The 24,872-nt window shown below is 41.5% G+C and overlaps 1 protein-coding gene across 1 annotated transcript in view; it reads right to left on the reverse strand.

Moving 5' to 3' along the window:
- Window positions 1-763: 763 nt before the first annotated feature.
- The window catches only part of mrc2 (mannose receptor, C type 2), a 37,313-nt gene continuing 13,204 nt past the window's right edge, over window positions 764-24,872 (reverse strand). Inside the window, exons 5-29 of the mRNA XM_049562367.1 lie at window positions 23,046-23,159; window positions 22,623-22,766; window positions 22,322-22,513; window positions 20,214-20,368; window positions 19,952-20,056; window positions 14,707-14,822; window positions 14,458-14,606; window positions 12,085-12,302; window positions 10,792-10,934; window positions 10,612-10,708; window positions 10,385-10,514; window positions 10,090-10,122; window positions 9,794-9,960; window positions 9,357-9,525; window positions 9,129-9,271; window positions 8,079-8,187; window positions 7,576-7,742; window positions 7,382-7,490; window positions 7,054-7,292; window positions 6,779-6,941; window positions 6,525-6,674; window positions 5,512-5,625; window positions 4,800-4,979; window positions 4,073-4,096; window positions 764-3,260 (exon numbers count right to left, since the gene is read on the reverse strand). Of these exons, the coding sequence (XP_049418324.1) occupies window positions 3,040-3,260; window positions 4,073-4,096; window positions 4,800-4,979; window positions 5,512-5,625; window positions 6,525-6,674; window positions 6,779-6,941; window positions 7,054-7,292; window positions 7,382-7,490; window positions 7,576-7,742; window positions 8,079-8,187; window positions 9,129-9,271; window positions 9,357-9,525; window positions 9,794-9,960; window positions 10,090-10,122; window positions 10,385-10,514; window positions 10,612-10,708; window positions 10,792-10,934; window positions 12,085-12,302; window positions 14,458-14,606; window positions 14,707-14,822; window positions 19,952-20,056; window positions 20,214-20,368; window positions 22,322-22,513; window positions 22,623-22,766; window positions 23,046-23,159 (3,551 nt within the window). The 3' untranslated portion in view covers window positions 764-3,039. The remainder of the gene's footprint in view (window positions 3,261-4,072; window positions 4,097-4,799; window positions 4,980-5,511; window positions 5,626-6,524; window positions 6,675-6,778; window positions 6,942-7,053; window positions 7,293-7,381; window positions 7,491-7,575; window positions 7,743-8,078; window positions 8,188-9,128; window positions 9,272-9,356; window positions 9,526-9,793; window positions 9,961-10,089; window positions 10,123-10,384; window positions 10,515-10,611; window positions 10,709-10,791; window positions 10,935-12,084; window positions 12,303-14,457; window positions 14,607-14,706; window positions 14,823-19,951; window positions 20,057-20,213; window positions 20,369-22,321; window positions 22,514-22,622; window positions 22,767-23,045; window positions 23,160-24,872) is intronic.

Genomic DNA, 24,872 nt, shown 5'->3' on the forward strand with positions numbered 1-24,872 from the left:
TGTATATCCTCACTTGAAGACATCACATTTTGGGTTTAGTGGACCTTATACTTCATTATGCTTACTTTAGACCTGTTGTCCTCATTCATGGACACTTTTTTGTGCCATCTAGTGGTAGCATAACCACAATACACTAATCCATGTAAAAACAAGGTGGCAGCCATCTCTGTCAAGTCAGTCTGCAGCCAACCCTGGCACAAAAGTGTACAAGGTCCAAAACATGCTTAAATGTAATGGTTGATACTTGTTTATTTATGATTAAAAACAGCTGTAGTTTGATGTGCTGTACAAACTTTACCAATTTTAGCAACAGTAACAAGCTAAGATGTTAATTAGAAAGTCTACTTTGAAGATATTGGGACTTGATTATTTTTGACAGTGTTTAGATTTTTATACTTATTAGGTCCTACTGATCCCAAATAGCTAGGAGAAATTCAAAATGCATAGCAAACAACAGTTCAGGTCTCAGGAGGATACAATGTAGTAAGTATGTCATACAGATCCACCAAAAAAACTATTCCTTTAAGTTCAGTGTACTTGTTTTAAAAATCTTGCACTCACGATTTTTGTAAATTGAATATATCATTAATCTGTTGTGAAACGGCATTAAATTTGGCAAAAAGTGCGTTATGACTTGTTTAGGACTTGAAATGTGAAGTTAAGGATCTGGGACTTGCCTCGGGACTTGTGACTTGCAAAGCATTTACTTTGTTCCAACCTCTGAAAAGCCATAAATAACTGTGAAAGCAGAAGCTCTGAGAACATAGACTTTATTTATTTCATATAAAAATGACACAAAAACTTCCAAAAAAAAAAGTTGAACAGGTGCTTCAGCTAATCTTCACAGGGACAAGAGCCGGCCTGCCTCACAGACGTAATCTCCCTGGGGAACACGCAGAGGGTCGTACCACTTTCACACCATCACCTCAATCAGCTCACATCCACTGCATACAAAGACAAACCTGTACAGTGAAACCACCAGCAGAGGCCGGGGTAAACCCAGGACACACCGCTGCACCCTTTACACTCCTCCTTCCTCTCTTCCTACATCCCTAACTCCTCCTCGCACTCCTCCTTTTTCCCCCTTTTTTCCTCAGTCTAGGTTTTCCTTTTTTTACCCTTCTTCTTTTTGACCCTTCTTGTCCCTGAGTCCTCCTTCTCTGATTGGTTCCAGACGTGCCACTGAGCTCTTCTTGCCGACTCAACATTCCACAGCTGGAGACTGCACACACTGCCACGCGCACGCACACACACGCACTCACACACACACTCACACTTCTTCGTAGTCCTTCTCCTCCTCCCTTCCCCCTCTATCTTAGTCCAACTCACGGAGCAAAAAAAGCTGTTTTTTTTTTTTCACAGCAGCTCTGTGAGACACCAAAAGCCTCAGACTGAAACGGCTCCAAAGCATTCCTGCAAGCGGTAGAGACAGAAATGCACTCAGAGGCAAGAGCTGAGGGGGAAAAGGAAAAAAGAAAAGTTTGAGGAGGCAAATGAACTCTGAAAAATGCGGTCATTACGCCACGCAAATGTGAATGAAATCTTAAAATGACGTAGAAAAAGAATGGAAGGAGGTTTTCTTGAAGGAAATTGTGAATTCACTTTTAAAACATTCTTTGGCTCTCATATATATACAACAGTGTCATTCACTCCAGGGATGTTTTCTTTAGTGGGGCAATGAGAGGTTCAAGTGTTGGCAATTATCCCATAAAAACAGGAACATTTCCAAATGTCTTCACCAGTCGTATTTAAGTCAAAACACATCATAAAACCTGCATCATTAAAAAGACAAAGAGAGAAAAATATCCAGGAGATAAAACATACAGAGAAGTGAGCTCCATAAAAAGATGAATCAGACAAACCCCTTTACACGATGCATACAAAGAGAATAACTGCCCTTAAAAATTGCTGAATCAGCACCAGATGGTGACACGAAGAGCCAAAACAAACAAAAACATGCCTTAAAGGAATGACTAAAGGCAAGCGGATGATTAAGATTGAATAAGCTCGAGATAATGGTAGAAAGTGCCAAAATGTACACGGAGCCCTGGAAGTTGAGAGTCAGCCAACCTCCAGTCCTGCAGTACCAAAAAAATAAAACAATGTAGTCTCCTTAAAGACCACCTTTCAATGCTAAGTACAGCAACTTAGTTTAATGTGCACAATTCTAGTGTACTGCCCTCAGACGGTCACCACTAATAATGGTCCCTGTCACCCTCCACACATTCACATTTGGACTTCTTCCTCCTCTGCTCGTTCGACAGCTGGTGCTGACGTGTCAGATCAGAGAGGAGGAGAGAGGCAGACTCACAAAAACCACACATGCATCATCAGTATCAGTTCTCTAAAGCTGCACAGATCATGACAAATCAATGGGAAGGACATGAATGCGACAAAACAACAAAAACACACCTCAAGTTCAGGTAAATACTGTCATGGCAATACAGAAAAAAAAAAAAATTCAAAAAGTGACTTTGGTCCTGAAGAAGACTGTGGCTATGTATTTAAGAGACAAATGGTTTTAGTTAGGAGTCAATCTGCGGCTGTGATGGTACATTTTTTGCTTTGTTAGTCTTTCAATCAAAGTGGGAACGAGAAAGCAAATATACACCAAGTAAAACTTTACATTGGCACCAGGGAAGACAGCGAGGAGTCATTTCATAAAACCGATTTATGTTGAACTTTTCCAGCTGCAATAAAACTGAATTCCCAGTGGATCCATTTATGGCCTCCATGGATGTTTTTGGGGCAAAGCTGTACATATGGAAGGATCTGATTTGTCTGGAGAGACATTGGTAGAGCTGTTAAGTCTTGGCAAAAGAGGATTGAGAAGGCGGGGATTCAATTTAAAATTAAACATCTGCTGCGCTCTACACAGCCCTTCAGCACTTTAAAAATCTTTTTTTTTGTTTTTTGGTTTCAAAAGAGTCAACAAAAACATAAATGCCACAATGTGTATCTGAGTCAGCGCGATAAAATCAGCCTCTCCTGTTTCAGTTCAGGTCCAGTCCTGGGTTGAGTCGCTGCGAGGCGGCTCTGCTACTCCGCCTGCTCGTTCAGCTCCATGTCTGACACCAGGATGTTCTTCTCAATCTGCTCTGTGAGGCTGGAGTTGGTGCGGCTGTAGCGGGCCCCTTCATAGGAGCCCCGCGACCCGACAGTTCGCCGACGGTACAAGTAGATCACACCGACGATTAGCGCCACCAGCACCAGAGCCGTCACCAAGACAACGATCACAGTGGGCAGGTGATCGCTTTGCGCTATGGAGAGGTAGAAAAAGGATGCCAGGATTACTATAATTTATTCACTAGTCAAACACAGACATGTATATTAAAGGGACAGTTCACCCCAAAATAAAAGAATCATATTTTTACACTTACCTGTAGTGCTATTTATCAGTCTAGATTGTTTTGGTGTGAGTTGCTGAGTGTTGGAGATATCAGCCGTAAAGATGTCTGCCTTCCCTCCAATACAATAGAAATAGATGGTACTCGGCTTGTGGTGCTCAAAGCGCCAAAAAAAAATACCTTTGTAAAACTCAACAGGAATGTCTCTTTCCATAAATCATGACCCAGTTACTAAAGATAATCCACAGACCTTGTTGTGAGCAGTTTCATGAAGGAACTATTTTCTTTCTTGTGAACTACACACACCAACGACATCACTGCGCAAAAGGAAGTGAGCATCTACTCGTAAATGAGAGGTTTAAGCTCTTGACAGCACGAGATGTTTAATGGCATCCTCCTCAGCTAAGTAGTATTTTTGGCTAGCTCAGTGGGGCTAGGTGAGCAATGTTGGGCTTGTTACACTAAAGATGTGATTTAATTCTCATTACTCTTGCCAAAAGTAATCAGTTTACTTATTACATCCTGCCAACAGTAATTTGTTACGCTACTCATTATATGACTTGTCCGTTACACCCCACAAAATGTGTCCTTTCTCCTCAAAACTCAGCGTTATCTAAACTGATAAACAGCACTACAGGTAATTTGCATTTTTAATTTGGGGGATGAACTGTCCCTTTAAGTTTTAAAGTGAACAGAACAACATGGCAGCAGATAATCATACTTACATGTTACAGCTGCGGTTTCAATACCTGCAAATGAAGGAAGGAACGGTTAGTAAAACTGATCACTTTAAGTATTTGGCAGTCATTTTAATAGCACTTGAGCTCATCCTCCTCTGGGTGATTTTCTCTCAATGCTACAATCTATTTAAGGGTTTATACGTATGTATAGTTTGTAAATCTCTTTGAGTTGATAAGCCATATTTCATTCATTCATTCATCTTCTAACCGCTTCATCCTCTTGAGGGTCGCGGGGGGGCTGGAGCCTATCCCAGCTACATCGGGCGAGAGGCAGGGTACACCCTGGACAGGTCGCCAGACTATCGCAGGGCTGACACATAGAGACAAACAACCATTCACGCTCACATTCACACCTACGGACAATTTAAAGTCTCCAATTAACCTAGTCCCCAATCTGCATGTCTTTGGACTGTGGGAGGAAGCCAGAGTGCCCGGAGAGAACCCACGCTGACACGGGGAGAACATGCAAACTCCGCACAGAAGGGCTCCCACGCCCGGGATCGAACCGGCAACCCTCTTGCTGTGAGGCGACAGTGCTAACCACCACACCACCGTGCCGCCCGATAAGCCATATTTGATTCATTGATTGGTTTGATAAGAAATTTCTTAATTTGCTCTGATCTCTTTGACTAGATCTCAAACTCAACAACTCAACTTGATCTGATTCTGAGAGTGACTGTCTCATGACCAAAGTGGTTCTGTGTGTGCTTACTGCGAGGCAGTTTACAGATGACTCCGTGCGTGCGATTTCTGCAGGAGCCTGGCTTCCACAGGCCGCTGTTGCTCTGGATCCAGAAGCAGGAGTTTGGAGACAAAACAGAGAGGGCCACATCATGCGTCTCCCAGTTGGTGTACGACATCTCCATGTCCTCGCTCCACACTAGACCTCTACCTGTAGCAGGAGCACATGCACACACACTCAGAGGAGCTTCAAGCACACTTAAGCAAAACTGTTTCCTTAGTTGTATCTTTAGGAGAGCTAATTTGTCATATCGTGTTCTGCCTGACATCTGTTTAGTCATAGAGGTTTCCAATATAGATTCAGTTCTTCCCATTAGCTTACTGAGTATATTTCAGGGCAATTCAGCCAAATTATCTAATTGCACTGGCAGATAATAATACAGCTTAATGAATTAACTTTCCTGAGATAATGCACCTTGCTTTATCACAGTTTTTTGACACGAGAAAAACAGTCTTAATTAGGTTTCCTCTACTTAATTAATTGTTTTATAATTATTATATAAAAGAAATCAATCTGGTAAAACTCATTAAATTAATAGAATTATCTGCAAACAGAGGAAGATAATTTCACTACAAGCAGCCTCAACATGGATTTTTTTTTTTTTTAATGAAAATCTGAAGGTTATTAAGTTTGCTGCTGTAGAGAGAGATGGAACGGACAGTCTAATGCAACGTTGCTGGACCTTTCACGCTGATGCCCAGCCAAGCTCCATGTGCCTGCTCTGCATAGCTCTGGATGTGTTCCCATACAAATCCGTTCTCCGTCTCATCTAAGATGGAGAGAAGTTCAGCTCCCGCTGGAAGAGAGAAAAATAAAGAAATACACAAGAGATGGGACAAAAAGAGAAATGAGAATTGATCATGTTGGAAGATTTAACAATAGTGCAGACAGTGAATAACACCTCTAAGTTTAGATATATTGATGCATTTTATCAATTATGTTTGCAGCAGAGATGGTCAGAAGTATTGCACTTTATTGGCTTTCAAATCAGTATCATGAATTGTAGGAGCAGTAGGGCTGCTCAATTATGACAAAAGTAATAATCATGATTATTTTGGTTAATATTAAGATCATGACTACTCAACAACTTTGAAAACATCATGCATTTATTGAGCTTAAAAACTTCTTTTTAACTGTGTATTTTCCTTAACTTTGAATATAATTCAACTGAAAATCAAATAAAAAAGTAAATGTACAAAAATCAAATAAATAAATAAAATAAATAATATATCATATATAAATGTAAATTCAGCCAAGAGGAAAGGGAGAGACCCTGCGCTGCTGGCAGACGAGCTCTCGTCTGTGATCACTCCAAGCAGCGTGCATGGTCATGAATTACAATATAATATGATTGAATATATTTCAGACTTTTCCCCTGATGGTCTGAATAAGTTGCCAGATTTGTTTTTAGTCGCTTTTTAGAAATTAAGTCACAAAGAGGGTCTGAAAAGTTGCTCAATCTAGCAATAAAGTTTACAAGTTGGCTGCAAAGGCACTGGATTTTTGACACAAGACAAAATGAAAGCATCCGTGTGAAATGGAAAGTGGCACAAAAATTGAACCTCAATTATCTTGTTATAATAATCGTTGGAAGCCAAAATCATGATTGAAAATAAAATTTGACCAATCAACCAGCCCTAATGGGCAGCACAGCAGGAAAACAGCAGAGGTGTGAAGGGGTTTCTGAAACTCTACCTTTTTTACAGGATGTGCGAGCATCCTGCTGCAGTCTAAGAGTTTGCAGGTTGAAGGCATAACAGTGGTTTCTAAAAGGCACCCACGCCCACTCTCCCAGAGAATGGGGGCACTGGCCGGGGTAGATCCACTCGTGAAGCACAGGCTCCTCTGGCAAAGTAAAAATAGCAGAAAAGATGTTTTCAGTGATTTGTTATTTGCATTTGTGCAACAAGTTAATTGGCAGGTATTGCTGTTACATCACACACACATACCACCAATCTGACAGATAGCAGCCTCCAGTTTAGCCTCACAGGAAGTCATAGTCCACTGGCCAGTAGTGGTCATGTGACCACATCCAGCCGTCTGATGGGGCTCCCCATCCTTCCAGTTTGTATACGACAGTTCTTCTTCACCCAGCCAGGTGAAGCTCCGTCCCTGGAAACATTAAAAAAGCTGCTGTTAACTGCAGTTTCCCTCAGCCTGGAAAACACAATCGCACTTGTTGACCTCTGTTAATATGAGATATACTGTAAATTAATAGGCTTACTCCATAATTGTAGATACCAATCCAGGCAGGCCGGCGCAGGCTGTTGATCAGCAGTGTAAGGTAAGCCTGCTGGTAGGGATCTCTCACCATGGCCAGGGTCCCATTCAAAGACTCACAGAGGTGCAGAGCCCCGGTCCAGTCCAGACGCTTCTCCACAACCCGGTAAGTCACTCCTCCCAGTTCCACAGGCTTTGACAGGGAGGTGGGGATAAGAGCCGGGGCCGGAGGGATACCTGAGTCTGAAGAAACCACAAAGTCGTTTGTTTGTGGTGCAAATATTCTTCACTTTTAAAGCAGACATCGTTGCGGTTATTACTCAATATCACACCTTGTTGCCTCTGACAGAGGAAGCCATTACTTTCCATCTCACAGGCTCGCGAGGCCCACATGCCCGTGTTCTTCTGTGGGTTCCCATGAATCATCGCCACACAGTTTCCCTGACAGGTGACAGTGAAATGAGAACAGGAACACATTGAGGGCAAAAGCATGACACATGAGCTGATGGGTGAATGCTGTGGGTACCGGGGTCCTGTTGTGGTGTGGTCCGCTGTTGTCGAGTGGCTCTCCGGGAGCCCAGTTGGTGTAGCTGAGCAGGCTGGCCTTGGCCCACTGGAAATGACCTTTAGAATCTGAGGTCAGGCCCACCCAAAGGTCAACACTGGCATTGCGAAGCAGGGTGGTGACAAAGGCTGTGAGGAGGAGAATTGATTGCATCAGTGTGCATGTGTGTGGTGAGACTTATGAGACACTTATAAACAGTGATAAATATGGGAATAGGTAACACAAACATGAATATCTAAACCACCTAAGTATCAGGCAACTGACTCCTATCATAATAAAATGACTCATGATATCATACTGCGACTCACAATTACAAATCCTACACATTTTTTATCATGTAAAATAATTATAACTAAAAACTAAGTCATCTACATTCGAGCAGAGAGGTAAGCTCATTAACTTTAGTTGGGTCCGGCACTGCTTCCCTGCAGTTAGCTGTGCCTGCAGTATTCTGCTGTAATTACCTTGCTCCAAATGATTCGACACCACTGCCAGTACACCTCCTTGAATTTCACATTTCAACTTGGCCGCAGACCATGTGACTCGGTCTGGCTGATCAAATACTCTGAAACACTGCAGACACACCAGATGTCAAAGCAAATATCAACAAAACAAGACTGTTCAGGTTAGGATGCTTCACTGCCTGTATGCTATACTTATTTGATGCATTCTAGACATCCTGCTTAATTTAAACAGTTCAACACAATATAGTTGCATTGTGCTTGATTCTTGGGGGCAGATGCATAAACAATGTGTACGCACAAAGCAATGAGTACACCTTTTCTCTCACCTAAACTGGTAATGTGCTCACCTCACACAGATTTCAGACCAGGTATGATTCAGGGTAACATGATAAAAAGGAGAATAAATATGACTTGAGAGACAGGTAACATTTTTTTAAAGTAGTTTTGACAATATCACAGTTTGTGTTATCATTTTTGCAGGCTACATGACGATCTGTTAACTGTCAAAGGCACATTTAGAAAGTTCATCCTAAATGATTCATGAGTGATGGATTTCATCATTAATCTTATTTACATTCAGTTCCCTGTTTGTGATGATAATTGAGATTTTTTGCAGAAACATGATGAATTCATGGTACAAACGCTAAAAATATCCAAAGCTGTGCGTAATGACAGCTGCTCTGGCATCGTTGGAGAACCTTGCCGATGCGACACAGTCAGTGAGATTGTACTTTCTTTCCTGTATTTCTCAGTGACAGGTCTAATGAGGGGTGGAGGGGTGGAGCGGGCACAAGTATCGGCAAATAGATATTTAAGGGTATTTCTACATCTATTTATGGCAAACTGTGGGAGTGGAAATGAGGCTCGTGCACATGTGTCCAACACCACTATGATTGAAATTTATAAAACCAAATCAGGCCTACACGCGGCTTTATAAACCTGACCTAAAGAATGCATGTGCATATTTCTGCCTTTGTGCATACACACTGTTTTTGTCGTGAATCTACACACAGTTTTATACATCTAGACCCTGGTGTGCTGTAGCTCTACCTTATGTTGATAGGAGGACCATCCGTCAGGACAGCCTGCAGGTGGGTGTGGGGATGATGGAGTTGGAGGAATGGTGCCTGTGACATTCACTCTCTTGCAGATGTAGGGCAGGTCAGAGTGGCACTTCTGGTCAGCCCAATCCGCTGTTTGGGAGCGGAAAATACAAGCTCATTTTGTGTACTGCATTTGATTAAGTCTCCTGAGGTCTCTTACTTTGGCTGCTTTTACCTTTGCTGGCGGCCAGGCGGACACATTTGCGATCACGGCTGAGTGGGTGCGGCCTCCCGAGAGCCCAGGACACATAATTGAGCACAGAGTGGTCAGACCAGCGGAAGCGGCCATCATTTTCATAGGTGTGAAGCCCCAGCCACCAATTATCACCCTCCACTTTCACCATCTGAAAATGAGAGAGAGACTGTGATGGGGCATGTCGAGGCCACACAGACGTTCTGGAAGGCAGGGCTTGCCTCTTGAAAATGCTGCCAAGCTGAGTATAGACACAATAATTACACAGATCACACACAGGTTGGTGCTTGTTAGGTATTTCCGAGAGTTTTGCTCTCATAAAGCTGGATTGTCTGCTAAATCATGAGTAATTAACTGCATTTTCAGATTAAATTAACTCCTACGAGCGATGATGGACTTATTGATGAAGTGTGCAGTACCTCGCGTAAAGTGTTGGCCAGGAAAGCTTCTTCCGCTGCTGAGTGGACAGACGCCAGCGAAGAATCAAACCAGGAGCAAATTCTCTGGGCCTGGTCCCAAGTGGTGCGGTGGTCAAAAAATTTATACTCAGCCTCCTGGAAGCCAATCCACTCTGGTGAAGTGGCGCCTGACAGATGAGGGATGAGAGGAGAAGGAAAGAAAGTCAGGAGACATAATCGCAAGGTTTTGATATAAGCCCTCAGGAGATCAGCTCAGTATGCAGAGAGAAGTTCAAAGCTAAGAAAACAGGACTGACCTTCAGAGACGTCTGGTTCCTTCTCAACAGTACCTAAAGACACACACAAGATAAAAGTGTATTCAAGACATCCAAAGCACAATGAATAAAAAAAGGGATGTAAGCTTGAGAGACTGAAAGAGAAATGATGCTGTAGGTGGAAACGGGTGTTTCTAAAGAGGAATAGAAGATGTGCAACATGAAAAAGAATACAGAAAGCAATAATTCCAAAGTATGATTTAAAGATGTGCAAATGTACCAACACAGTATTGGGATTTCTACATAGCTCTAGAGAAAATGCCCAGCATTGTTGTACCTCTGGGGATCTTGCAGATCCAGTCTAACTCAGAGTCACAGTGCATGGCCAGCCAGGTCATAGTGCCCAAGTCTGCTGCAGCACATTGCCGGATGTTGTAGTAGTAGCGGCCAAAGTTCTGGTATGTGAACTAAGACAAAAGCAAAGAGCAAACAGATTGTGCTTCAAGCATTTTTTTTTTTACACAGCATCTGTACATCGTTAGGCCGCATAGTGTCTTCACTCACAGCCAGTCCATCACTCCACTTCCAGCTGCCATTGTCCATTGGGTTTCTGCGGTTCAGCCCGATCCAAAACCAGTGCTGCTCATGCTCCTCTGACTCCCTGTAGGGGGCAACATCGTCATCATCTATCATCGTTATCATCATATTACATCTCATGTCACCTGGTCAGAGGTTCACACCCACCCAAAGGCCTCGTGGAGGACCTGCAGAATGAACTGCTCCTCATCAGGGCTGGTGATACTCAGCAGGTTGGCTCCGTGTCTCCGGCAGGACAGGTGAGCCTGCAGCCAGCTCAGCTTCTGCTCCAGCTGGGAGGAGTGAAACACCTGCACACAAGTGACAAAGGTGTAATAACAGTCTGATTAAACATACAAGTAGTATTAACAGTAATTTCTATAAACAGATATCCACATATGTATGCAGAATCTGCAGGCAGCGGGACAAGTTTGTGGTATCAGAAGCACTCTAGTGTTCCTTTGTAGTAGTTGTTGAGTATTGTCCAATCATGTTTGAGCGGGTTTTTGTTGCCTGCAGGTAAACAGTCTGTGTGGAGAGCAAAAGATGCGCAACATACTGGCTGAATACAATCTCTGAAACCAATCAGCTAGCGTCTGAGCTATTTTTCTAATTTATCTGTATTCATATGCTGATATCAGATTATAAAGATTAGCCAGGACATTGTCTGGACCAAGCTGTGAACAATAACCAGCGCAATGAAGAGGAAGTCTTGGCTGGGATATCTGTTCATGACCAGAACCCATGAAATATTGCCCATTGCCATCAGTGGCTTTATCGTCATTAGACAAGATTGTATTGTGCCCTATAAGGATATGCCTTTCTCACAGTTGAATAACAGTCGAATGCTATACACTATATAAGCTTTTGAAAATACATTTTTAGATATGCCAAATGTTACAAATATCCAATTTTCTCTGGATTAATTTACATTAAAAAAAGTGATTCATTTCAGTTATGAACGACATGCAATATTTGTTTCAGCGTTTCATAATACATTACTTCAGAGTTACATGAACAAAGCCTATCTGTTAATAATAGAAATGTAATTAAACCAACACAGGAGCAATAAAAAATGAGAACACAGAATAAACCCTAGAGTCTATCTGATGAAACTTTATGAAAGTCCATCCTCTACATGTAGCTGTAATATTATTAACAGACTGAATAAGACACTTGAAAAGCATGAGGCTAGATTATTTTTCACTCTGAGGAAGCTGAAATTTATGTTTCCAAATCACCTTGAAAGCATTAGTTATTCCACTTTGTAAAAATCATATCTACATTCCGCACATTCTAAAATGAGAAAAGGGTAATTAACTACTCAAATATTAGCCAAGGCCATTTTAGTATACAAGACTGAATTAATGATTTAATGAAAGCCAAAGTGTGACTGAAATTAAAAGACACTTCTGGCAGAGTGGTGATGGTGTGAGACTGTGAAACATCGCTGGGGTGAACCTTGTAACAGTAGCGCAGGTTGCTGTTGCTCTTCCAGCCGCTGGGACAGGCGCCGCTGAGGCTCGGGGTGGGCTGAGGGGCGGGGGGCTCGGGGCTCAGAGACGTGTCCTGGTTCTGACGGCAGATGAATTTCGCCTTCGATGACGCACACTCCCTCACCTCCCACAGACCTGTTGCGAAGCCCGTCGCCATGGAAACGCAGCCGCCGCGGACTTTGACTGAAATAGATACAGGGTGAAATGTAGGTGAGTGGAGAGAGAGAGAGAGGAAGACGCTGCTCTGATGAAATGTGTGGAAATAGAGGAAAGATGCGGGGATGTGATTACACATTTCTTATTAGACAATTATGAGTGTGGGATGCTGCATTAAACTTTTTTTCTTAAAACAAGGGCAACAGAAACTACAAATGTGGTAACTGTCAACGGTTTCACTTCACTAGCAAAACCAAGACATTCAGTCACCCACACACTGGGAAAGTGTCTTGGCCTCCCAGTTCCCCAAATCCCAATCTGATCGAACATCTTTGGGATGTGCTTGTACCCCACCTCACATCATTCAGGACTCACAAGATCTTTTACTTGGTTTACTTGGTCTGTAATGGTGTTCAGGTGGGTGGAGCATGTAAAGTGGCATCCACATGAATGCCAGGACCAAAGGCTTCACAGCAGAACATTGCATTGTAACAAGATGATCAATGTTAACCCCTTCACCCACCAGTGGTTTTAATGTTTTGGCTGGTGGCTGGGGATCTTTATTGAGTGTTATCTTACAATATTGAATGCAAAGCTATGTGCGCTATATATTAGTCTGCTATGATTGAATTTTGATTCTACTCAATTCAGGAGCCTGTGATCAATATGAGGCGATATCAGTAAATATCCTCATTGTCACTGTCTTGGCCGCTTGGACGGAAATAGTGACACAGATGTGCCATGGGAACTTCAAAATAGAGGTCTCTTAAAGATGACGATATGTATTGAGTTTTTTCACTTTATGTGTGTGTGTGTGTGTGTGTGTGTTTACATGGATGTGTTTGTTGATTTAATATATGCATTTTCTATGTCACAACAGTCACTGGGATTGTATGATTGCATCATGTGACTATATTGTATGTATATCTAAGATGGCACCGTGCACTGTCAGCTTCAGTAGTTGTGCTCAAAATGTCACCTAGGTGTAATAAATAAGTGGGCACTGGAGACTTGCAGTGTGCGAGCTGTTTCATATTTCGTGATCTGCTCACTTTCCAAACAGCACCTGCTCTCTTTTGTTTGGATATGTGTGCATTCTCCTACTTCAGCATTTCCTGTAAACCCAGTCTGGGCTCTATTTCTCTATTTTCCCTTATGGATCCTCTTTATGAATCATATTTTAAAAAAGTGGTGCACCAGAAGTGGAGTTCTCCATGACGATATTGTTTTATTTCAATATAAAGACATCATTCTGTAAGTGTAATGCTCTTTTATCGCATAGAAATACTAGGACTTTTCTCCTATCACATCATGATACAATCACAGGCTTAAGAGCATTAAAGAGAGCAAATAGAGATGTTGGATTTGAACTGTAATCTCTGCTACAACTGGGCCTCAGGTGCAACCTTGGGTGTTGAATTCATGAATATCATGAGAATATAATAAGGGTTCATACTATGAATATTGTCATCCAACAGAAACCCACAGATTACTGTAAGTTAAACATTTTCAGAAAGGTCCTTCAAACAGACAAGTCAACAAGCGCAACAAACCTCAGCTATAATCTGTGCAGAGGTCAGGCAGTTCATATCTTTGGATCTATCGGTGACTGTAAAGCCAGAGGACTCGCCCACAACTGTTTTGTGCGCCACCAGGTCTGGTTTAGAAATTATGGAGAATCCAAAATCCATGATAGTCTAAATTCTGTTTGCTGCCTCATTCCTGTGGTGCAGCAATGACTATTCATTTGAAGTGAAAACTCAGTTTACAGTGTCCTCAACAAACTGCTCCAATTTTGATATATTACATTTAAATCAAAACGTACCCTCGCTGGCTGGTTGACTGCTGCTGATAATTTTTGCAGATTGTCAGCTAATCAAAGCTACTTTACGGCCAAATCAGGATATCAGGAGTTGTGAGTCTGTATTTTGGCCAAAGCAAAAAACACCTGGGTCTGATCCAGTTTCTTCTTTGTAGATTAAATCCAAAAATGGCTCTAGTTCAGAATGGACCTCATGTTGGAAATTTCCAGCTATAGAAGTGAACCCATTATCGCAACAGAAATGAAAGGAATAGGCCGTATAATGACCCCAATCTGGTCATTCTGTAATGCATTATCAGATAATATTTGCAATTCAATTTGTGATTAAGCCCATTCAAACACGACATTTGTGACCTGCACCTGGCTGGTCGCGATTCCAGTTGGTGTAGGACACTTCATCCTTGCTGAGCCAGTGGAAAGAGCCGGGGCTGCCCTGGTCATTGAGGCCGATCCAGAAGGAATCACCAGAGCGACCGAACACCAGGCTGTTGACAAACGCCTGCTCGAACCTGTAAAGATTTAAAGGGACTTTAAGAAAGGCAGCGCTGACGAAACTCACTGTGATGTCTGTGTGTGTCGGTCAGGGTAAGTGTGCATTGCTGTACACACCGATTAGTAATGGTAACAAGGGCGGCTCCCTGGTCCTCACAGGACTTCCTGGCTTCATCAAAGGTAAACAGATCTTCTCCCACCCAGTAACAAGCTGGGCTGTGCCACTTCCAGCCCTGAGAGGAGACGAGAGTTGGATATGGAAAGGAAAATTAAAAGAATAATGGCATGGCATTGTTGTATGCCATGTGGGTGTTGCTGTAAAGAAGCCACAAATTCTAAAATGTGGATGCTTCACACACATTTTCAACCCGGCAGCACAGAAGATATATACAATCAGCACAGTTTCAAGATGGACACCAATTCAGTATCCAACCAAATGCCTTCCCTTCTGTTCCTGAGTTTGAACATAATGGCCAGGAAAGTGGTTTTGCAGAACATTATGATGTCAAAGTGAAGCTGACCTTTTACCTTTTGGATGTAAAATGTCATCACTTCATCATTTTATCCTGTTAGCAATTTGTGTCAGATTTTGTCATAATCAGCGTATGAATTCTTGAGTTATGGCAAAAAAAAGGTGTTTTGTGAGGTCACAGTGACCTTTACCCTCCAAATTCTAGTTCATCCTTGAGTCTAAGTGGACGTTTGTGCCACATTTGAGAAATTCCCTTAAGGAGTTCCTGACATACTTTCACAAGAATAGGATGCAGGGACAAACTAAAAACATAGTGCCTCTGGCCACGGCTGTCGCAGGCATACAAATAAATGAATAGCACAAATGTCTATGAAGGCCTTGCTACACTCTGAATTCACTAATTCAGTCATTTAAAACCTGGATCTGGCTGTGCATCAAAAGATACTCAAAGCCAGACAATCATGCAGATTTCTGGGTACTGTCTAAATCTCAGTTATATTGGTGCTCTCTAAATGGAAGAAAAGTGCAAAATTTCAAGTGAGTCAGGCATTTAAAGCGGTCATGTTTCAACAGCACCACCCACCTAGGCAAAGTTTAGGAGCTGAGGCAATTTAAAGGCCAAAAACAAATTGGAACAACTGAAGGAAAATGGAAAATCAAATAACTGAGAACTATTTTGGCCGTCGAGGGTATTCTGGATATGTGAAAAAAATGTGTTTGACCAAAAAATTGAGAAAAAAAGCCTCTCAGACAGACAAACAAGCAAGACCTAAAACATGTCCTCCTTTGCAGTGGTAAAAAAAAACATGAACTGTGTATCTCAGAGGATAATTTGATGCCATCTTAACAGTCAAAACAGAAGTGAATCCACTTAGAGCAGTCAACTGTATCCCAAACGCAGAATAAAAAGAACACGTCTAAGCATGCAGAAATAACTTTTCTCTGGCCTCGGTCCCTCCTGACAGCCCGTGTAGGCCCACTGTAGTTGCAGACGTGTACAGATGCAGAGCGAGCCAACAAGCAGAAGGTCAACAGGGGTGAGGTTTTGCAGAAGAACGATCGTGAGAGACCGTTCGTATACAGCTTTGTGTGAATAAGCCCAACCTCGGGCTTTTTGCACAAACACAGTTTGGCATCCAGACAAAAACCTCAAAGATTACAGCTGCTGGAGAGGTTTGATCTGTTGAAGCTCACATCTCCTCAACACATTTTCCCATCCCTCCTTTGCCTGTCTTACATCAGTTTTGACTTATTGCATGTTCCCAGTAGCATGTTTTGAAACATATTTCAACTTGAAGCAACTAGTATTCATGTCCTCAATCATTTGAAAACAACATATTGAATAAAAGGTGCTATGAATTTTTTTTCCTTTCACTTGGGGCAGTGATACCAAGCTGTAAATGCAACATTGACACATCATTACCTTTAATGAGGAACTTATCATAAAACAGTTGCAGATTTACATTTAGCAGTTACCTTGCAACATTATCACTCAGCCCTGTTTTTGGTCTCCACCAACTCCTGAGGGGAATATCTGGCTCTGTAGCTGCTAAATGCTCCACTGTGTTCACCAGCTAGTCACTAACTGTGTCTGTCTGCTGTTTGGTGCTGAGCAGGTCATGTACAGTGGGGTTTTTAGGGCTTTTATGTTGAAAACAGCTGCGGCCAAAAGCTGCACTATGAGACCGGTGAGAGTGAACCAAAACAAGTCGCAGCCTGACAGCTAAACAATGAGCTGAAACTCACTTTAAAGTGTTGTAAAGCCGAGGGAAGCTGCAGATTTCAGTGATAATTCTTTGTAGGTTTGCCTACACGCAACCCCTTTCTTACTGTCACATTGTTTTCACATTGTTTAATAATACTTTGTTATTATTTTGTTAATTCTAGTTCTGTTATTATCTTTATTGATGTTAATTACATTTTTGAGAAATACTGTACTTTCACTGTCGGTCTGTTGAGAGTATCATATGTCTAACAAGTCGAAGCGAAGTGTTTTTCATATACTTTTACAGCAAAATGTGTTGTCCATAAATTTGTAAGGCAACACTAAAACTCTGCTGCAATGTCAGGTTTTAGGAAAGTGCAGTAAATAAGATATTATTCTAACATGTAAGTTATAACGAGTAGTTTGTGCGCAAGTAAATATATTTGTATGCTGGCAAAACAACAAGATAATATTCCTAATTTTTTCATTCTTGACTAATTTAAAGGACACACATGCTATGTTGGGCATATCCAAAGTCTGGCCTAATTTTAAAAGGCCTGCAGCTAGTTATTCAAAATATACTATATGTGGCCCACTACACAATATTGCTTAATCAAGCAAGTTCACTTTAATTTTTATTTTCACCTCAGTCTATTACACAGTTTGTAGAGATGCACCAAGTAGGAACTATACAGGTGGAACTAATGTGTTCTCATAAACAGATGGTACACAAGCAAACAAATGGTTACCTAGCAGTAGACATTTCCTGTTAGATGTGTAAATCACAACTTTTCCACGACACAGTATCATATTGATTCTTTGGGCAAGTCTGGCATGATGCGATTTTGATTCAATTTAATTCAGAGGCCTTTGTTTGATAAGACACAATGTTGTAAAGTAAACTGTTTGAATGTTTATGAAGGAGGTGTACTTGTATGGAAATGGTATTTCAGTGGTAACACAGCCATGGGAATCTTACAATAAAGGCTTATCTTACAGATGGCGATATTTCTCAGTGTTTTCACTTTGCATCAATGACAGACTATTGGATCGTTGTTCATTGAATATATGTATTATTACATCTGTTCTAGGTAGCAGACATAGCCACAGCACAGAAGCTTAAAGTCGACAGGGCTGCTGCTTTCAGGAGTGGTGGAAAGTTACAGCTGCTGCAGTTAGCTCATTTGTAAGTGATCTTTATGTTTTTTAACAACCTATATGATCAGGAAGCAGCTGGCCCGCAGTTATTTTCACACTGTCTAATCTGGCTCCCATTTAAAAAACTTTGGACACCGCTGTGCTATGTTAACTAGAGATTATGTATCTCTCACATTTGTCACTTATTTTGCATTGAATATGTAAACACCTTCAACAGAGGATGAATGAAAGGGAGGTGGTATATGTTTTAGGAATGCTAATCTGTTTGAATAAAATGTTAACACTGGTATAATGTTTTTAAAGCGGTGTTATAAAGAACATTTTAAGAATGGTGTCACAAAATATGTGATTGTTTCTACTGCACGTTCACCTACTTTAAAATAATTACATTCTTGGAGCATTAAAGAAACCTTGCCACTGAAAACATATTTTTAGGATATTTCTAGACAACGTTGCCCTGCCTTTAAGAAGAGCATTCTGGAAAGTAAGAGCAAACTTCCCCCTGAACACATCACCAGGACATTGCATTGTTTGTTTAGAATGTTTTTAGAACTTAAAATTTCTAGATAGGAGGGCCGCTATTGGACTCAAATCAGAGGCTGTGTCTTCAAGCAGTTAAATAATCCCAAAAAATGCACTTAACAGAGAGCCCTCACGTTGTCAGTCATTGTGGGGGCCCCCTGATGAGTGAGGGGCCCTAAGCAGCTGCTTACGCCCCAGGCTGCCGCTGACATTAGACATCAGTGTTGTCTCATTGCTCTGTTTATTCGCACATGAAGCAACTGAGCCATCCTGATAATAAAATCACTGAATTTGGAAGTATGAGGCAGACAAATGCAACACTACTGTAACGAGTGACTGACCCAGTGAGTAAGTAAAATGACAGCACTACAGTGATGAGCACTCTGTTACATTTTTTGAATAATGAGCACAGCGCTGGATGGGGTGTACGGCTCAGGGTTCATGTGGTGTAATGTTGCTGAAGCGGTCAGCGGGCTTTCTGTCATTGTTGTTTCACATGTTGCGTGAAGTGAGCTAATCCGCTTGAGACAAACTGCACCGCCGCAGGACCCTGCAGCATGTGCCATGCCAAATGACCCCCATCACGTTACCACCCATGATGCCTCGCTCCCCAAGAAGAGGGGTAGACATTCATTACACCAAACAGTCCATACAAAGATCTTTGTTGAACGTAACAGCTGAGAAACAGCATGACTCAAAACGTCAGATTGTTTACACCGTAAATCAACGCTTAGCAAAGATATACACAAACACACGCTATGATTACCCAACATGTCACACATGAAACCCTATACTGTCCACTCAGCAGCATTGGTCAGGTAGGAACGAGTCAGGTATGAGACGCTTAACATCTCATATGGAGAGAATTATGGTCTGGGAAATCAGAGACAGATGAAGATGGATCCTCCAGATGGGATTTAATTCAGCATGTGGGTACAAGCAGTGGGCGTCTTTTTTGTTGTATGCACTGAACACACTTGTTGAATGAAGACACAAACACCATGTCTCAATTTGTATGCTTTAAAGTCTATTACCTATTGTGTGTTTTGTTTTTTGGGCCATGGGAAAGTACAGTTTGTGTTCAGCCTAGGGAAGAGTGTATGTCCAGAGTTCAGTTTGTCTGGAGTGCCTGTTCCAGCCTTATAATGGAGTGATTTATATTACAGTTACAGACTGGGGGCGGACTAGTGGACCAGTGGAAGGGTGAGAGATGAAGGGGAGTGCTGGGAGAAGGGGTTAAAGGTGAAAGAACAGCTGAAATACTTATGATAATAATTATGCCCTCAGCAACACTGCTGACTGTCAGCAGCTGGAATAAGAGTACAGAAATGCTGCAGGACTCTAAATAGAGTCTGTGGAGTAAAACTGAGATTTAGACAAGACAAAACACAGAAAAATGTATCTAGTCGAGATAAAAAAAAATCAGTAATCTTGAGCATAAGCAGTACACATCGAGGAGAAAATGAAGGAGTAGCAATAAATGCAAAGAAAGAAAAGAGTAGTACTTGTTTGCAGTCTTGGTGCTGTGGCTTCCCATCACTCTTTGTTCCCGGTTTCTTGCAGATGGAGGCCAGAGTCAGATTACAAGGGCTGTCATCCCAGCGGCCCTCCTGCACACGTAAGCAAGACACAAACAGAAAGAGAGAGCACAGCTGTTAGATATATACAGACGGAGGCGACTCGCTGACAGTGAGAGTCCATTATTTTGAGGTGATTAAGGCCCTGGACTCTGGGGGTCAGTGTGAGGGTGAAGGAGGGGTCACTCACAGCTCCCCACAGGGAGACGCAGTCTTCTAGGGTGTTGCGGAAGTTGTTGGGTTCAAAGGGGTGCCAGTAGGTGAAGATGACGGGCGTGTGGTCAGTCCATTGGAAGTCCATTTGCATATCAGTGTCATGGAGCCCTATCCAGAGCTGGTCAATGTCTGACAAAGGCAGTGGGGGAAGAGGTATTAGAATTTCAAAGTTCAAACACTTTACTACAAGAAAAAGTTCTGCATTCAAAATGTAACTTAAGTAAAACTACAAAAGTATTAGGATAAAAATATTTTTAAAGGAATACTTAACCACCCAAATTACCATTACCATATATTACCATATATCAGTTACTCAGCCTGTGTTATTTTGAATTGGTGAAGAATGTTTTTTTTTTTTTTTTTCTCGCATGCCTCAATGGTAAACAAAGAATCCAAAAATGGAGAAAACTTGTATTTCATACAATAACTAACTAAACTAACTGATCAAGGCAGTGGTAAAGCAGCAGGACTGGATAAGGGGCCGTACACATGCCGCATCTTTAACCGCCTGGAAAAAGGCGAGGTCGGACACTGGGCGCTACTTTTGTGCCTCTTTTTACCCACTTTTTAACCACTTTCAAACCTATATGGAAAAAAAGGGAATGAATAGTCAAATATTTGTATTGAAGCCTGATTTGATTCAACTAACATTATTTGGTTCAGGCACTGCATAGGTTTAGTGAGAGATCGTAAACAGAGTAGTGGGGGGTATGTGTAGGTACAAAAATGATGCAGAATGGCCCATTTCAAAATTGCATATATTATGTAATCATTTATAAATAATGTGTTTCACTTTAATGTTGCAGCTAGTAAAAGTGGAGCTAATGTTAATTAATTTACATTAAGGATACACGATAATATCAGTACGTTATCGGTATCAACCAATATTGGCTTTAAAATGAACTATTAGAATCAACCAACATGCGTTTTCTTATTTTGCACAATGAATGAATAACATACACAGAAAAGCACTCTGTTTCATGTATCTATCTGCCAGTAGGTCATCATAATTAGAGTATGCATGCATAATATGATTAGAAGAGACTTGATGATCACTAAAATTAGGTGGAGAAAAAAAGTGGATATTTCAATATTGGTTATTTCTCAGAGGGGTTGTTACATATTGGCATCAGATATCAGCAAAAAATCCAGTATCCTGCTGCTTATCTGTAGATTAACCTATAATAATACGTCATCATTAATAGGTTGATTGATGTTTGGTATTAATGATCTGTCAAATGAATGTAGTGAAGTATAAAATACAATATTTCTCTTTGTAATGTAGGGGAGTAGTGGTATAATATAGACCATAGAGTATATCACAATTTGGGAAAACAGCAGTAGGGTTAAAAAGAGGAACAGGGTTTCAACTATGATCATAATGCGAAACTGTCAAACTTTTCCATGAGGTTAAATAGCTACACTGGAGCAATTCCATGACCTAAAAATTTGATTCCTCTTTTCATGTGCTGTTTTTCAACTCAGAGGAACGGCTGAACTGCCTGGTTTCCACTACATTTGAGCTCCTGGAGATGAGAGCATAAAATGTAGGAAAACTGCTGGAAAATACCACTTAATGTTCATATTTGCCTTTCTTTAACAGAAATGCTTACTTTTGTTTTATTTTTTAACAGGAAATACATCCATATCTATTAGAAACAGTTTCTGAGAGCTGAGCAGAGCTGAACCACCAGAGCAGTCTGCTCCCCTGTGCTTAAAATAGAAACTGAAGAATAGAATTTAAAGAGCGTTGTGATAGATTTGAGTGTGTGAACTCTATGTGAACCCGTTGGACTTCAATATTTGTTACACGCACTCCTGTTCTTTCTTTCCTCCTCGGTTGAGTGTGAGGATTTCTTTCTTCTATATTTATACAGAAAAATATCAAAACCCCCCACATCCCCTGGAACACTGTTTATCTTTACAAAATGTTTATTATCCACTCATAAGTCTGTAACTACTGGGTACCCTGTGGTACAGAGATTGAACTCAGATTTGAGGGAATTTCATTCGACTTCTGGCTCCTAATAGCAATGCCATTCAGAGGAAAAGACACAGTACAATAAGAAATGGACAAATTACCTTTCTTCAGGTTGCGTATGATGAACTCTAGCTCAGGTAGGGTGTGGATGCTGACCAGGTTGGCCTCCATCCTCTGACAGGTTTTCTGAGCTGTATCCCAGTCGATCTTCTTGGAAGTCAGCTTGTAGCATCCAGCCTGGAAGGCCTGCCAGCCCACATCACACTCATATTTCTCATCATCAGCCCACGAGTCTGTGGGAGCAAAAAGATAAATCCCATCAAAATCTGGACTTTTCCACTGTGGCAGAACTAACAACTATATTTCCCTTTAGTGGATTCATGCAAGTGTCTGCACACTGACCGGTAGTGAAGGGGTCCAGGGTGGCATTTGGTCTCTTCTTACAGACATACGGCAGAGCAACAGAGCAATCACGGTTTTGCCAACGACCGGATGACTCAGTTCTGATCACAGCGCAGTTCTCTTCCTCAGCATGGTTTGGCTGGTCTGGAGAGTTAAGAAAAGAAACTCTTCAAAACATCACTAATGCCAAGGTGTCCTTGTTGAAGGCGCTTAACCTCCGAATACTCCAGCGCGCCACAGCAAAAGACGGCGAATTTTCTGGAAGGCCACCAAGTTTGTATTTGAACTCAGAGCAGTGTGTTGCTAAAAATGAGTAAGCAAGCTCATTCAGCCTTCTGTGGGAAATAGATGTTTAAAAAAAGACCAAAGATACTTCAAGCTTTAAAAAAACAAGAGAAGGTTGGGTTGTTTTTATAGTCTAACCTGGCTCCCAGTTGAGATATTTTAGCGGTGAGGAGTCGGCCCATTGCCAGCCTCCCTTGATGTCCAGGTCATTGAGGCCGATCCACAAAGCAGCACTGTAGCCTGTCAGTAAACCTAAAACAGCAGAAAAACATCTTTCTCAAGTGTTATGAAATATGACAAAAACCCTCTGTTTTCTCCTTTACAAGATACAGTAAAATAAGACACTCAATAGTGTGCTTCTAATAGAAACCCTACACTTCCACTCAGGCCTAACATTCTCCCCGTTTAGCCATGAGTTTAGCTATCAACACTGTATTGGGTAGATGACATAATTGTTGTATAAGACCAGCCAAAGTGTGGCCTAATATTGACAACAGTGTTACAAAATCCCTATAGTCAATTATTTCTGTCGGGAGAGTGCATGTGCACAACAAATACTTGTAAAAACTGTGCTGCAGCTGTGCAGGAAATTCCACTTTTCCTAAATGGCCAATGACGACTAATATTCGACATTCTGTTATGTTTGTCACTAAGCCGCCCTTGAGCGGTCAACACACTGCAAATCAAAAACATGTTTTCACAATTCGACAACATATGTGCAGCAATTTGAAAAAAAACCCTAAAATGACCACCTCGCGAGTAAATGCCTCCGTGAACCAGTCGAGTTTTTCTTATAGCTTACATCCATGTCTGTGAAAACATGGATGCTTCACACACATCTTCCTTGCAGCAGCACAGAAGATCTAAACAATCACACCAGTTTCAAGTTTTCAATTCAGTATCTGACCAAATGTCTCCCCTTCTCATGCATAACATTATAATTTCACAATGAAGTTGACCTTTGACCTTTTGGAATATATATTGTCATCACTTCATCGTGTTATCCTATCAAACATTTGTTTGAGACTTTCACTTTTAATTTTCATTCATTTTCATAATTAGCATATGAATTCTTGAATTCTGGCCAAAAAACATGTTTGTAAAGTCACAGGGACCTTTGACTTTCAACCACCAAAATCTGTTCACTTCATCATTAAGTCCAGGTGGACATTTGTGCCAAATTTGAAGAAATTCCCTTCAGGTGCTCCTGAGATATCGTGGTTAAGAGAATGGGATGGACCACCCAAACACATAATGCCTCCTGCCACTCCTGTCACCGCCACGGAGGCATAAAAACACTGTTAACAGAGAAGACAAATACGGAAATGTGCTGCAAGTAGCACACACAACAATAAAAAATGTTTCTAGGGGACGCTAAAAAGTGATGCACATGGCCTAAATCAACCTAGCATCCACCTTTTGCTTTATATTAGCCTGCCAATTTAAAAAGTCTGATGAAATACACACAATAAATTGTGAAACAGGCTAAGGTAACATTAGCCAGATATAATGTGAATAGCTACTGCTATTCGCATTATATCCGGCTAATAGCTACTGCTGCTTTAAGAACTTGCAAAAGCGGAAAAGCAAGTTACAGAAGCTCTATACAACATTCGGGGAAGCTAGCCACTATTTACTACGCAAACATATCGTGGAGTAATGATGTCCTGGTCAGAGAATGTAGTCATGAAGCACGGTGCCCCCCATTACCACTGCCAGCACTATCACCATTGTTAGCACTGTTCACACTGTTAGCACCATTAGCTGCTAGCCGCCAGCTCAAGCAGGGCAAGTTTATCTATGTAGCACATTTTGGCAACAAGGCAATTCAAGTGCTTAATGTGAAGCATAGTGCCCCCCATTAGCACCATGTTAGCACTGTTCGCCCTGTTAGCACCATTAGCTGCTAGCTCAAGCAGGGCAAGTATATCTATATAGCAACAAGGCAATTCAAGGGCAAAAGAA

This window comes from Epinephelus fuscoguttatus, linkage group LG19 (genome assembly GCF_011397635.1).
Source record: "Epinephelus fuscoguttatus linkage group LG19, E.fuscoguttatus.final_Chr_v1".
NCBI classification, from domain to species: Eukaryota; Metazoa; Chordata; class Actinopteri; order Perciformes; family Serranidae; genus Epinephelus; species Epinephelus fuscoguttatus.